Source organism: Tiliqua scincoides, chromosome 5, assembly GCF_035046505.1.
Source record: "Tiliqua scincoides isolate rTilSci1 chromosome 5, rTilSci1.hap2, whole genome shotgun sequence".
NCBI lineage: Eukaryota > Metazoa > Chordata > Lepidosauria > Squamata > Scincidae > Tiliqua > Tiliqua scincoides.
This window is the reverse complement of record NC_089825.1, coordinates 91,491,552-91,507,124: the sequence shown is the minus strand read 5'-3', so window position 1 is coordinate 91,507,124 and position 15,573 is coordinate 91,491,552. Positions and strand designations below refer to the sequence as shown.

The window sequence follows — 15,573 nt, the reverse complement described above, 5'->3', positions numbered from 1 at the left end:
CGCGTAGGGACAAAGACCCAAGTGACGCCTAGCTGGGAGTCCAGCCTTTCCCCACGTGGGATGAGTGATCGCCACAGGGGAGGCAGGGTCTCTAACATGGCTGTGCTGTCCCCTCCGTGAACAAGAGAGGTCACCCAATATAGGTACTGTGGGCCCAATCCTAGCCATGTCTACTCAGAAGTAAGCCCCATAATAGTCAATGGGGCTTACTCCCAGGTAAGTGAGGATAGGCTTGCAGGCCATAATCATGAAGGCGTATCTACTCAGAAGAAAGACCCATAATAATCAATGGGTTTTACTCCCAAGTAAGTGAAGATAGAATTGTGGACTGTACTTGTAAAGGTGTGTCTACTCAGAAGAAAGACCCATAATAATCAATGGGTCTTACTCCCAGGTAAGGGAGGATTGGATTGTGGTCTGTACTAGTAGATATTTCCACTCAGAATTAAGCCCCATGGGGTTTACTTACCCAGGTAAGTGAGGATAGGATTGCAAGGCTTTTGTGCTCCTCTTACTGGGGTTTTATTTCATGTGTATGTATATACTGCACACTCTACTCAATCCTAAGCATGTCTAAGCCCCATTGTGTTCAATGGATCTGCTCCCACTAAAAAGGATATAGGATTGCAGCCACCCACAGTTACACACACACACACACACACACACACACAGGGGAGCAATATTTCTGCCTTTTCTTGCAACCTGGAGACTGTATAGGGCAGCTATTCTCAAATGTTTTAGTACTGGGACCCACTATTTAGAATGACAAACAGTCAGGACCATTATTGGCACTGGAAAACTGGATAGGATTGGACCCCTAAAGTCCAGGCACTTGTGGCAAATTAAAAGCTGATTTAAAAAGGAAAGTGTTTGGCTTTCATTGAAATGTGAATACAGTTGGGGCAAGGTGAACTTTTGTGGTCCGGAATTCCATAACTGTGCTACCACAGAAAAGCCCTGTCCTGTGTGCATACCTACTGCACCTCTGAGGGGGATGAGATGTGTGCAGGGGTCTCTGGCTGACCTTGGAGAAGGGACAGGTTCAAGTGGTGAAGACAGTCCTTTAAGTATGTTGGGCCTCCACCATTTAAGGCTTTAAAGATAATAACCAGCACTGTGAACTGGGCCTGGAAATGTACTGGCAGCCGGTAAGCCAGCCATATAATATTGGCATTATATGGTGCAAAGCCACATAATGTTAGACTCATAATATTGGCATTATATGCAGTCCAATCCTATGCACACTTGCCTGGGAGTAAGCTCCATTGACTATAATGGGACTTACTTCTGAGTAGACATGCATAGGATTGGGCTGTCAGTTCTGCATTCTGCACTACAGTATCTAATTTCTGGATGCTGTTCAGGGGCAGACCAGCATAAAGTGCTTTGCAGTAGGAGATGCACAGGATTGCACAGTTTTATGTTACACACATACACACATTTGTGGTATTTTAGCAGCTAACAGAGAATGTGACTCCATAAGAAGACTCTGCCTTGTTCCACTGGCTTCTTGGTGGAGTAAACAATTTCACAAGGGATTTTAACAGTGCAAACCTATATTTACTCAGAAGTAAGTCCCACTGTGTTCAATAAGGCTTACTCCCAGGGTAGGTGAGTATAGGCTTGTAGCCTAAAAAATTCAATGCCTTTCTCTCCAAGCCATTGTGAGGGGGAGAATTGAGAGGACAATAAATTACGCCTAATTTAAATTGACTCGGGGCTAATGGAAAGGCTCAACCATGCAATATATAGAACGTTTTAACAGACAAGAGTGCTCCTGACCATGTGCAGAGTGCACACCAAAGGACAAGGTGTTTGTCTTAGTGGGCCGTCTTGGGTCTCGCTCAGCACCGGCCTCTCCCTGCGTAGGTGACCTGGTGGAGTCGCAGGTTCTTGGCAGCCTCCCCACCTTCCTTCCTCGACCAGCAAAAGGGTTCTGTGGCTCTCGCCCCGCCCTGACCGCAAGGCGCTTGCGCAGACTTGCGCAATCCACGCACTTTACGGAGAGGAAGGGGAGAAACTAAGCGAGCGTAAGCCCGGCCGGGAAGTCAGGTGGGCCTCCTAGAACGTCGTAGCAGAGACGTTGCTGGACTCGCTGGTGAGGAGGCGGAGGGCGGCTCTGAGGGTGGGAAGGGGGGGGCCGTTGCTGCTTGTGGGGCTTGGAGGGGAGAAGTTGCAACACTGGGGGGGAGGTTCACGTGAATGGGGATGCTCCCCCAGCTGAGGTCAGTGTGTTTGGGGGGGGGGGTCCTGTTCCCCCTTCCCCAGCGCTGGCTCTCTTCTTTCCTCCTCTCGCCCTTCCAGGCCTGGGTGGTGAATTCATGGACAGACAATCGTCCATTCATCTCTTCCCCCTCCCCCCCAATCCTCTGAGCCAGAGGTCTTCAGCCTTTGTCATGCCAGGAGCCCTGTATATTGGGGTGTGTGTGTATACATATATATTTATATACACACATTATACATATTTGTGTGTGTATACATATATTGGTGTGTATTTACAGGCACCTTATATGTATATAAAGTGTGTGTGGTCACACGCATGCACGTGCACACATACTTATATACCCCACCATCAGTCCTGGTGCCCCCCCCACTCACCATCAGTCCTGGTGCCCCCCCCACTCACCATCAGTCCTGTCCCCCCAGGATTCACCATCAGTCCTGCCCCCCTCCTGGGACCCTTTCCAGCCACCTCTATCGCTACCCACTCATTGCCACCTTTAAGCCCTCCCAACACTGTTCACTGTAGCCAAATACTCTTGTTAGAGAGAGCAGAAAAAGTTGTCATGAAGCCTAGTGAAAGCTAAGAACCTGAGCAGGACTGGGACACAGTCTCCTGGTACTTGAAGGGATATACCAGATGCTTCTAGTTCAGTGGTCTTCAACCTTTTTCATTTCCATTATGTTGCCACAACCCCACAGCTTGGGCTTTGCAACAGTATTGGGGACCCGACCTCAAGGTTGAAGAACACTGCTCTGAGCGGAAGGCAGGCATTCAGGCATGCTGGCTAATCCTAGAACGGAAGCTGGTGGGAGTGAATACTTTTCAGCATTTCATGCTCTCTTTGTAGGTCAGTTTTTGTGAACATTGGTTACACATACACTTGCACACAAATCACCTTTTTCACTTCCAGGAAATGCTATTGAAATAAGAAAAATAGGAGGAAAATGCGTCTACGTTTGCCAGATAGCAGAATGAATTTATGGGTACATTTATATAGCGCAGCTGTTTGTACATGCATAGCGTGGGAAGGAGCAGGGATAAGTTACCAAATGGGGATCAAATATTAGAGTAAAGAAAATTGGTCAAATATCCATGCCTTGCATTGTAGCTCTGGGTGTACCTGCCACCAGATCAGGTCAAAGTTCTTGCTGATAGAACTAGAAAAATTCAAGGTCAATACCTTATTAGAGATTTGGTGCCAGCTGCTTGGAGTACAGGTGTGTGGATGAGGTTCACATTTGAATGGAGGGGGTGTGTCCAAGATCGGTCTATTATTGCAGTTGTTGTTACACAGCGTTTACTGTGCTGCAAGCATGAAATTTGCCTGGCAAATTAAGTAGTGAAGGCATTTGTTAGCTCCCTGGTCAGGTTACACTCTCAGCATAACTTGAAAATGTAGAGACAAGGATTTGGGCATACTGTATCTTGTGCAGCAGCAGCTGCAGTCTTGCACTTTGGGGGTAGCTTGGCATTCGGGGAGGCTGTGCCGAAAGTCAGAGAGCCTTGCTCTCTTTCAGGCACCCTTGTGCACTTCACAAGGCTGCTTGTTTATACAAATGTAGCTGATGGAAGGGATGGAGGCAAATGCTCTGGCTGCTGCTAATTTTAGATTGCCTAACCTAGATTGTATGCCTTTTAAGGAGCTTCTCTTTAAATGGAAAGGTTCAGTGTTGAAAGCAGCAGGTACAGGAGATAAGAACCATGTTAATCCACAGTATCAGCCTAATTCCAATAAAGAACCTGAGATATCAGGGTTTGCTGATGAGTGGAACATCTTTTTATTAGTGATTTTCTAGGATAGCAATTTTCAGCCCAGCAAATGGAAAAGACTTTCTGGTGTTGCCTAATTAAAAAATAGTGAAAAATGTTAGTGATGAACAAAAAAAGTAAAAAGTGTTAGTGATGAACAAAGAGAAATCAAATATGACTCCTGAAAATTGTGTAAAATTAATCCCTCGTTAATTGATGTTGGAAATGTCGTGCTCAGGATAGTAATTATTTTCATACCTGACTTGAGAGGGGGGGGAAAGGCTTTTGGAAATAAAGCGTTCAGTAGAAGAATATTGTATATTTCAGACTTGATCCTTTACACTGGACAATAAATTTTTACACATGCCCCCCAAGATTAAACTAGTCATAGATTTTGAAGTGCTCGACACAAATATGACAGTGAAGATGTAAAAATGGCTACAGTTTGTGAGAGATCTGCAGTAGACAATTCTATAGGCATGTACTGCTAAATGGCCATTCTTTCCCACCACTTATGTATGCAGTGCATTTAGTTTCTCCTAAACAAGATTTCAGATTTCATTGTTTTCATGTTTGGCACATTCAGATTAGTAAAGATTAGGTATTTTCATTTCGGAGGCAAGTTGTATGGTGTTGTTGAATGTTGTTATTTCTGTTAACTTATAATGCAAATGTTCATTGAAGTTTGCAAGAAATTATCTCATATGCTTATAGCTGCCAGGATTTGTTCAAAAATCTCTTGGCAAAGTCCTCCATGAAAAGCTCCTAAGCAATGCCCCCCCTTTGCAGGAGTGGTAGTGGTTCATAGTGGATAGTGACAGTTTGATGAATTTGTGCTGGAAAAGGTAAATTTCTTGTTGGTGATTTTTAGGGAAGAGATTAAAAATAAATGTGTAAATACCATGGTACCAGTACATACATCTAAGATGTAAGCGGTTTTGGAATGCTGTTTGGCATTCTGGTCGCTAATAAAAAGATGTTCCACTCATCAGCGAACCCTGATATCTCAGGTTCTTTATTGGAATTAAGCTGATACTGTGGATTAACATGGTTCTTATCTCCCGTATCTGCTGAGAGCATCTCTCTGGTCACTCCATCTCAACTCAAATATCTGAACACTTGCCCTGCAAGAAAAAGCTAAGGAATTCAGAGCTTTTTTGGGGGAGGATGGAGAACAGAAAGAGGCAAATAAAATTTTGAATGGGTGGGGAGAAATTGCCTTTTTCTCCTAAAAGTAGCACTTGTGGTTCACTTAAGTTGATTCTAACTTAGATTCCAAACTTAACAAAAAAAGGGATAAGTATAAAACTGCCAATATTATTATACCACCATTGCACAAATGGGGTAAGGCCACGTCTTGGGGTACTGTGTCCAATTCTGGTTGCCACATCTCAAAAATGATACAATGGAATAGGAAAAGGTGCAAAAGAGTGTCCAAAGTGATTAGAGGGCTGTGGCCCACAATCAATTAATCAATCAGTACCTTTATTGGCATAACTCACCTCATCAGGAAAGGCTACAACATTTGATTCCCTTCTGTATACAAGGAAGGATTTGAGAGATGGAAAATGGTTAAGATGTATAAAATTGCGTATGCAGTGAATAGAAGGAAGTTCTTTTCCCTCTCGCACAACAGGAGAACCTGGGGATAGCCACTAAAATTGACTGGTAGGAGAGTCAGAACTGACAAAAGGAAATATCTCTTTATTGAGTGGGTAATCTGTGGAACTACTTGCCATAGGACGTTGTGATGGCACCTGGCCTAGTTGCTTTTAAAAGGTAGTTGGACAGATTTCTGGAGGAAAAGTGCATCACAAGTTACATGTCATGATGACTCTATGCAGCCTCTGGGTTCTAAGGTAGCCTTATCTCTGAATGTCAGATGCAAGGGAGTAGCAACCGAATGCAGGTGCTCCCTTAGGCATCTGGTGGGTCATCATGAGATACAGGAAACTGGACTAGATGAGTCCTTGGCCTGATCCATCAGTGCTCTTATGTTCAAAAAATATTTCTTCCCACTGTGCATAATTAACTCGCCTTACTGCCATAAAGATGGCCGCTAGCTTGGATGGCTTTCAGAAAGAATTGAGTACATTCATGGAGGGCAGTCTGCCATTGGCTATCGGGCATGAAAGCTATACAAGAAATGTCCATGGTCAGAAGCAGTATTGTTTTGTGTATCAGATATGAGGGAGAGCTTTAGATTTCAAACTTTGTTGTTGAGATCCCAGGATCTTATGGCTTACCACTGTTGGAAGATGATACTGGGCTAGAGTGATCCTGGTTCTGATCCAGCAGGGCTGCTCGTGCTCCTGAAAAGCAGCTGGGCCAAGTAAGCGATTGGCAGAGTTTCTAGATGCTTTGCCGTTCCATTGCACAGAGAAATAGGAGAAAACAGTCATTTTGGGCTCAAGAAAGGGTTTCCCCTACTCTTTAAAGCTTCTTTTTGTACATTTAACTGATACTAGAAGTATGATGTAATAGCACTCTCATGTTGCCTAAATGAAAGGTCAGCTGAGGTTCTGAGAGCTTATACAAGTGTGTCTATATGTGTCTTTCTGCTTCATATAGGGCATGTCTCATAGTTTCTTAAGAGTTCATCTCTTAAGTGTGGAAATATTATAGTGTCATTACCCACTCGTATGACATAAGCTGTAGATTGCATTTTACAAGTGTGTCTCCACAATATAGTGCAAGTTTGCCTACCTCTGAATTGCTACATTAGATGGGAGAAATGTTTTTTTTATTTCTAGCTTGAGTAGTTTGGTGTCCTGTGCTTTTTCCAGAAGCAATGAGGAGTCTGTGGTTCTTAGTGGTGGTTCTCTTCATTCCATGGGACCTGGCCTCAGCAAAGTTTGATGAATTTGATGACGGGGATGACATTGCGGAGTATGATGACAATGACTTTGCTGAATTTGAAGACGTAATTGAAGATCCTGCCACAGAATCTCCCCAACGGATTGTCACAGCAGAAGATGATGAGGAGGAGGCCACTGTGGAGCTTGAAGGTCAAGATGAAAGTCTTGACTTTGAGGACACCGAAGGGCAGGTGAATTTGGATGCAAGATCTAGTCTGTCCTTGATCATCATGGGTCTAAGGGAGGGATGCTGATAAAGGAATTATGAGGTTGGCCAGCCTTTCCCTTTGTGAAACCAAATTAAATTTGCATTATTTAGAGTCTGTATTTTGAAAGTTTGTATGTTGCTTTTCGTAAAAAATCTTCCAAATTGGTATAAAAAGCTTAAAGTTAGGCTATCTAAAACAAAATCAGTATCAAAAGCAAACAGTAGCAAAACTAATCAATTGGCAAACTCTAAAGCTCTTTGGGAAATAGAAGACTTGACCTGTCTTGTAAAAGACAGCAAAGAGTGGGTCATGCAGGCTTCTCAAGGTCTTCCTTGAGAGGAATTTCATTTCAGAGCACTGGGGCCTCCCTGGGAAAAAGCCTATTTTTTTTTTTTACAGAAGCTTTTGTAATCATATATATCTAATATGTATGATCATTGTTTTTTCAGAGAGCAGTCTGATATGTATAATTACAACTTTGCTTTAGAGATCCACAGGACCACCTGGAGGGTTGGTGTGAATGACAGGGAATAGAACTTCAAAAAGCTATGCACGTTCTCATCAACTTGTAGATAAACAGAGCATATTGTGTGTATATATACTTAGGGTCAGCGGTTTTCAAACTGTCTGGGAGAGTTTGAGCTGCTCCAAGTCCTTGCAGGGGCAGGGGGAAGGCAACGATGTGATCCTCAGAATCGTGTTGCTCAGGGGGCTGCAGAGGCTTGGCTGCACTTACCAGAGCCTCCTGCAGCCTCCCCGGGGGTGTGGGGAGCCCTGTGTGAGCATCTGCAGGTCTCCCTGAAGCTTAAGAAGTGAAAGTGAAGTGATTGCACTCCACTTCCAGTTTTGCAGAGGTGGGGGTGATCGCTCCACTTTCACTTAAGCTTTGGGGAGCCCTGCAGATGCTTGCGCAGGGCTCCCAGCACCCCTGGGAGGCTGCAGGAGGCTCTGGTACATCCAGCCAAGCCCCTGCAGCCCCCTTAGTGATGCAATCCTGGGGATCGCGTTGCTGCTTCCTGCCTCCTTGCTGCCCCCACCCCTTAAGGGACATAGGCTAGGGCCCTCGCCCCAGTTTTAAAAACCTCTGACTTAGGGTCTATGTAGGATTATGAGAGCATGAGCTTCAGCAAGTATTTCCTTCTTCCCCCATACATGCATTACTAATGTGATTTTAACACATTATTTTTTTTCTATGCCTTGATATAGTAAATCCTTAATCTCTTTGTGCAAATGGAGTACATTCACCAGGTTGGAGAGTAATGTAGCTTACTTTTGCATAGCACATCCTAACTGTTGGATGCCATCCATCCATCTTGGTTCTGTTAAGTTCTCATCCATGTTAATTTATCCTCTGCTGGACCTCATGTCATTCATGTACATCTACTGTCTCCAGCTCTTTCATGTTCCCAATGGAGCAGGCTTTTGCTTGTGAAAGTTCATGCCACAGTAAACCAATTAGTATGGAAGGTGTGAAAGGTCTCCTTGCCATAAGCCTATGGGATAGCTTTTATATCACAAGCAGTAGAGTCACTGAGTGTGTGATCTGGGGTGATTAGCAGGTCATAGAGGCTCTGTTTGTTTGCCCCTGCCCTTCAAGCTGTAGGAGCTCTTTCACATTCACTTCAGCAATAAAGTGCTTCATGTCTGTATTGTTGGCATAATTATTTTAGTGCAGGTTAACTGCTGCCACCTCCTTTTTGCATTATCTCTATACTGAGAAGGAGCCAATGAACTTCCTGCTTGTGTTGAGCAATAGGGTGTGGAAGATGTTGCCACCCCTACTATCTTTGGGGAGACTGCTGATTTTCCTCTGATATTGAATAGCAAGTATCAAACTCCCCTGGGAGATCCAGGCTGCAATGCTATGTAACCTTACCTGGGAGTGAGCTCCAGTGACTATAATGGGACTTCAAAGTAGACATACCTAGGATTGGCCTCCCAGAGAATGAATAGTCAATGCTGCTGGTACATTTTTGAAGCTGAGCAGGTCTCCATTCAGTGTGAGGTTAGGCTGTTATACTGCTCTGAGCTTCCTGTAGCTAAATATAATAAATATAATAATGCTATAGTACAGTGTGAATTCTGTAGTTTGTGCCCAAGAAACTGCCTACGTAGTTGTGTGCAGAATTCTCTTAGAAGCTTTATGCAGCAATCTGATATTTCTACCTTTTGCTTCGTTTTTTCAGGAAGGGGATACAGAGAGTGAGCCATATGATGACGAAGAGTTTGAAGGTTATGAGGAGAAACCTGATTCATCTCCTGGCAAAAGTGAAGATCTTATCAAAATTGTTGATGTAAGTACATGTGGAGGTGTTACACTTAGCTCTTAATTACAGTATCTCATACTGGCCCTATCATAAGTAACCTAAACTTCTTGGCTTGCTGAGCATTCTTACTTTTGACATGAACTCTCTACCTGCCCCCACATTGGTCCACAGCATATAGATCCTCCCAGTTTTACGTTCCCCATGAAGTTTTTCTCCTGTTCGAAGTATATCTTACTCCCTCAGAGAAACTGCACTATTTGTCAACATGAGTTGCCAAGGTAATGTTTGTGAACATTTCATATTATCCCAGTAGTTCACTCCCCGGTGATAGCCAGCTCTGTTGAGCATAATGATAAAAACAAATAGTAAAATTGTAGGTTGGAATGGGGCAACAAGTCCAATGTTTGTTGCAAGTTGGGATCATCCCCAGTTAGTCTTCTGTTGTTCAGTCCATATGTGCTCCAAAATAGTGTTAAACAATAATAATAGCTTGAGTTGTTTTACAGATGAAATGTTTCTTTTTTGCTGCTGTAGTACTGTCTCATCCTTCCTGAAAGACATTTCTTCAAACAAAGCCTTTCTGGTGTGCCTGCAGGATGCCGCTATATATGCTCAGAATGTATATGCTGCAGTATACCTCAGAATGCCAGATGCAAGGGAGGGCACCAGGATATAGGTGTCTTGTGTGCTTCCTGAGGCATCTGGTGGGCCACTATGAGATACAGGATGAGATACAGGAAGCTGGACTAGATGGGCTTTTGACCTGATCCAGCCAGGCTCTTATGTTCTTATGAGTTCTCTCTTCCTTTCCCTGTACTATTTAATATTTTTCCACCTTCATTCTGTCCTGTTCCCCCCCTCCAATTCTTTGGTTGGGCCACTCTGGTGTAGTGTATTGTATGTGGCCTTGGATAAACCTAGATTTGAATCTTTTCATGGTTATAAAGCTTACTGGATGACCTGGGTCAAGTAAAATTTTTTTCATGGTCATTGGTTAAAATGAAAATTAAATAAAATGAAAATTAAATAAAATGAGAACAAAGCACCTGCTGTCTGCTGCAGAGAGCCATAAGAATAAGGGAACAAACCCTTTAAGAAAATACTCTGTTGGTTTGAAATTTTACTAGTTTGCTTGAAATTTTACTAGTTGGTAGTCAATTCTAAATTAATTGAAAAGTATGTGTTATATATTTAAAAGTAGGAGTCAGAGCTTATTTGAGAAACCTGATTTTTTTTTTTTCCAAAAATGAAACAACTTGACAAAGTCCAAATCCAATTGCAGGTCCCAGCTCACCTCCAAAATAGCTGGGAGAGTTATTACATGGAAATTCTCATGGTGACTGGTCTCCTTGCTTACATCATGAACTACATCATTGGGAAGAATAAGAATAATCGTCTGGCTCAGGCCTGGTTCAATACTCATCGGGAGCTGCTTGAAAGTAACTTTGCCCTTGTTGGTAAGTTGTTCTGTGACTTGCTAAGGTTTCTCCCTCCATTTTTCCACTTCCTATCTGTGGCATCAAAGCTGGAGATGAGGCACTAAGGATTCTGAGAGTTGATGTGTCTCAAAATGGTATAGTGCAGAAATTCCCAAACTCCTCCAAGGGAGTTGAGAACCTCATAAGTAGTGGCAGGAGTGGGGGGGGGGGAGTAGTGGCCCCGACACAGATGTCGTGGTGCTGTGGGGATCCAGAAACAGTCTCACATACCTGGGGGGCTCCTGAAGCCTCCATAAGGGTCCTGGAGGCTCACAGCCCCCTCTGCGAGCCTCCATGCAGCTGCCCTGAGCTCCAAACTCTAATTGGAGCTTGCTTCCAGTTTGCACATTCCTGGGCCACTTCCCCTTAAGGGAGTGTGGCCGATTTCCGGTTCCCTGGTGGTTGTGACTCACCAGTTAGGGAACCCTGGTATAGTGCCATAGCTAAGCCTGAAGGGTGGTGGAGGAGGAGGAGAAATGAATACAGGTTGAGACTAATTATTCGCCTGGGTTCTGTTCCAAGCACTCAAGTGGATGGCAAAAAACACTCTATAGCAAATCAATTTAAAAAACAAAGTTTCTTTGCTCCTGTGATTTAAAAACAGCCTTGCTGACCTTTGTGATTTTAAGATAAGAGTCATTAACAATCTATCGATCAGTCCTCCTCCAAGAGCATACAAAGAGCTGAGAGCTTACACTCAGCCCCTCCCTTCAGCAATGCAAAATGATCACCTTTCTTTCAGTGCTCGGGGAAGGGAGGGGTCCCCTGGAGAGAGAAGGATGGATAGATTGTCAGCCAGCTGCCCCCTCTCTCTCATATTAAGGAGGCTATTGTTAAAGGACTGTTCAGTTTTTTAAACTGATTTTAAAGGGGTGCATTTTCCCCTTCTCCAGGGATCAGCACATTTCTTCTCATTTGCAGGGGGACATTCGTGTTGAGTCAAATCCGTGTATAAATAGGCTGGACCTGTAAAGCTATATTGGCTAGATTTTTTGACAACCTGCAGAGGTGATCAGCTGTAGAACAGTATGAACTGACAGAAAATAGAAACCAGTCAAAGCTGAGGATTAGTGGACTGAACTTGTTGGTTGGATAGCAGGACAAACAAATCAAAAGTTGGATGGGAAGAATTGAAAAAGTAGAAGCTGCTATCCTGAGGACTGAGCAGAAGGAACAAAAAGAGAAATGAGAGTTCAGTGCTTCCATAAAAGTTGTTATTGCAATGTTGCACTGTATGTCATGGACGAATCAAGAGGCAGAGCAAGATGTAGATGGAAAGTGTCAGTGCTGGGGGGGAGGGGCCAGCCAGCACTGAGCAGACGTGCCTTTCTCGGGCTCTTGAAAGGCACTCTGTTTTTTCCCAAAAACTGCGGATCTGAGGAGACCTGGGGATGGTTTGTCAGGAGAGACAAACTCCTCCATGTGATGGCACGATTCCTGAGGATATAAAGCCCAGCCAGGGGGCTTTCCCAGGAGATTCCGCCATCTTGGCAGCAATGGTGAAGAATTCATTTGAATCAAGCTGAAGGCCCCTGCAGGGAAAGTCGTTGAAAGACTTAAGTAAGTGTTATTCCGTTTGTGTATGCCTGGCATGAACTGAGTAATCTGATTGCCTGATTTGGTTTTTTTGCTGTGAGAAGAAGAGGAGGGGGGAGATTTCCCCCCAGCTGTTTATAGGTGTGAGAAGAAATCGTAGAAGAGATTTACCAAGCTTTTTATGGTTATCTGAAAATATAATTACAACTTTAAATTTTGGTAGATTATAAATTAACTGTCCTTGGATAAAGTTTGTGCATTGGAGCATTTATTGCCTTGGTTTGCTACTAACTTTTGGGAGTGCGACTGGATGATTTGACATTCCTGCGGATTGAGGAATGCGGTTGCCAAGGCTACAAGTATAAACACAGTAGATAAGAAACAAAAATAAAACAAGAACAGTGTATCAGTGACATCTAGTGGATTTAAAAAGACATTGCAAGAACTGGATTTGTGTTTATAAGTGGAGCAAGGAAGATAATACACTGAGGACATCTAGTGGTCTTAAAGAACATTAACAAAGATGGCGGCTAAAACAGTGAAAGTCCGAAGGGGGAGGATACAAAATATAGCAGAAGAGAAAGGAGAAGATATGTCATGACGGATTGCCAGATTAATATTAGAAGGGATACATCAATGGAGGAGATATTTAAAGAACTAGATCCAGTGAGAAGGAAAATATGAATTACCAAGAGAAACTTATGTGAAATTCATCAGAACCTTTTACAGAGATAAATTACTCACAGGAAAAGGAATGGATAGCGAATGATAATAAAGTTAAAATTTTGAGAGATGTTCCATGGAGAGTGAGGAAGAAGAGAGAGAGAAAATAATGAATGTGGTGGAAATGGACAGACTTTCAGAAATTTTGGATCACCAACAAAAACCGACACAAATTGAACAATGGAAACCTTTTTATGCTTGGTTGAAAATGAAGTTTTAGAAATATATGATAGGGCATTTAGATGATTGTATTATATATATAATTTGATATGATATGATAGATGAATAATGAATGAAAAATGATATTAAGAGGTAAATTTAGAAGAGGAAATTGATTAAGATATGTAATTTATTAGTTTTAGCGATATATGAAGTGATTTCCTGCACCCTCTTTTGTGTTAGTGTTATGTTTTTTGTTTTTTTGTGTGTGTTGTGTGTATATTTGAAAAATATTTTTTTTAAAAAGGAAAGAGTCAGTGTTGAAAGAGAGAAGATGAGTTCCCGCAAATGATGTCACTGCACAGAGATTAGAGACGTATTTCTTACTGAAGATCAAGAGAACTCCCAAGACTGGGGAATGGATCCAACTTTAGTAGAGGCTAAAGAATAATGTTGGTGACCATAGAAAGCAGTTGGCTCAGAAAGGCTGTCAATATAAATGTTGAGGTCACTAAGGAGAAGGGTGGGGATGTTAAGGTGCAAGGAAATGAGCTGAATCTCAAGGTCCCATATTGGGTTGGCATAACCAGACTGAGAGTAGCATTGTGCAAAATAAATGCTGAAGATTGAGAAGCTTTAAGACGAGGGAGTGGCTTTGGAGGCAGGAGGCAAAGAGGCCACATCACCACTGTAGCCACATTAATGTTTTTTTGTTTGCCATTCGGGATCTAGTTTGATGCAGAATGGCGTACTTGAGAGAGTATTCTTTGACAGTCTGGTCTCTTGGGTATGCTGGCCTGGGCTTTTTAAGACTTGATATTCCTCACCAAGACTGAATTGAGCCTAGAATTCTATAAGGAAGGAATGCAAATGCTAGAGCATTGGCGTAATGTGTACCTGATAGCCCTTTTCCACTGGAAGATGGGACTGCAGTCACAACCTTTGAGCTGCTGTCAGGGCCAGCCCTGCATAAAGTGCCTCACTGCGTAGTGGTCAACCTTCTCAGCAGCACGTCGTCTTTGATTATTGTGTGTGCTTTCTAATTCAAGGGGATGATGGCACAAATAAGGAAGCCACAAGTACAGGCAAGCTAAACCAAGAGAATGAGCATATCTACAATCTCTGGTGCTCTGGTCGAGTGTGTTGTGAGGGCATGCTTATCCAGCTCAAGGTAGGAGAAGAAGAATCTTGAAGTGTTGCATGCTTTTAATATCTGAAAGTTGATTGCTTAGTCCATTTCTTTCTAGAATGGCAGATCTCCAGAAGAGGCGCTTCATGTGCTCATTTTATGCCTCATTCCCTCGGGGCAAAAATCTGAACATTTCACAATTTCGGTCAGGTCTTGGGATAAAGCATGAATTTTTTTGAAATTCATCAACCTCTATATGCAATGGCTGTGACTTTTGCTCTTTTTACTTTGTGCAGAAAGCAAAGCAGGACATTTAATTCTAGAGGTTGGGAATCTCTTTCTCAAGCCTCAAGAGTACAAATGGTACCAGGGGACTGTGATCTGAAGGCTCATGATACAGCAGTTTTGGCTGATGCTAAGCATTTCTGGATCTGGTCAATGCCTGGATGGAATCTTATGCATGCCACCTTGAATGTTGTGATGGAGGAGAGATAAACATAATAATCAACTCTAATTAAAATAAACTTGTGCCTTTTAATTGATAGATGCTATAGAGCAGCATTTCTCAAACTGTGTTGCAAACCCATAAGCTGAGCAATGATGTGATGCTCTTTCTAGCGCTACAAGGCCTTCTTGGAGGAGGTCTCTTCTGTATTGCACTGGATTGGCAACCACTCTTTTGGCCTCTGTGGACCTCAGAATGGCCCACAGAAGCAACTGGAACTGACTTCTGGGATACGGACACAACCTCTTGTTTGACTGTAAGTCACTTTTGGTCACTTCTGAAGGTCATTCTGCAGCCCACGGAGGCCAGTAGAGTGGGTTGCCAGGCCAGTGCAATATGGATGAGGCCTCCAGGGCCTTCCAAGAAGGCCAGGAGGTGCTAGGAGCGTTGCGTTGCAACCCACTGCCAAGGACGAGTTGAGTTGTGGTGCTGAAAAGTTTGGGAACCGCTGCTGTAGAAGTGTCTTATACTTTTGAAGCACATCTTATGAATGTATTTGACAGTTAATAGGGAGTTTTCCATGGGACTCCTTTAAGTAAATTTGTTTAAAAAAAATTCTTGGCCACCCTTTAGTCCTGTTTAAGGGACCATCAAGGCAACGTATAAAACACAACATCGGCATATTACATTAATTTTAACATAGTTCTTTACTAGAAGTTAACTTACCCATGATCAAAAATGAACACATCGCAAATAAAGGAACACCAATGATAGTGACAAAAAATCAAAGGCAGAA

At 43.0% G+C, this 15,573-nt stretch overlaps 1 protein-coding gene across 3 annotated transcripts in view; it reads left to right on the top strand.

The window, feature by feature from the left end:
• Positions 1-75: 75 nt before the first annotated feature.
• Positions 76-15,573, top strand: part of CCDC47 (coiled-coil domain containing 47) — a 28,331-nt gene continuing 12,833 nt past the window's right edge. Inside the window, exons 1-5 of one of the 3 annotated variants that reach the window (XM_066627332.1) lie at positions 76-143; positions 6,760-7,022; positions 9,227-9,334; positions 10,590-10,764; positions 14,253-14,374. In XM_066627332.1, the coding sequence (XP_066483429.1) occupies positions 6,765-7,022; positions 9,227-9,334; positions 10,590-10,764; positions 14,253-14,374 (663 nt within the window). In that variant the 5' untranslated portion in view covers positions 76-143; positions 6,760-6,764. Of the gene's footprint in view, positions 144-1,990; positions 2,099-6,759; positions 7,023-9,226; positions 9,335-10,589; positions 10,765-14,252; positions 14,375-15,573 lie in introns of those variants that run through there. The other 2 variants (XM_066627331.1, XM_066627329.1) reach the window with 2 other exon arrangements.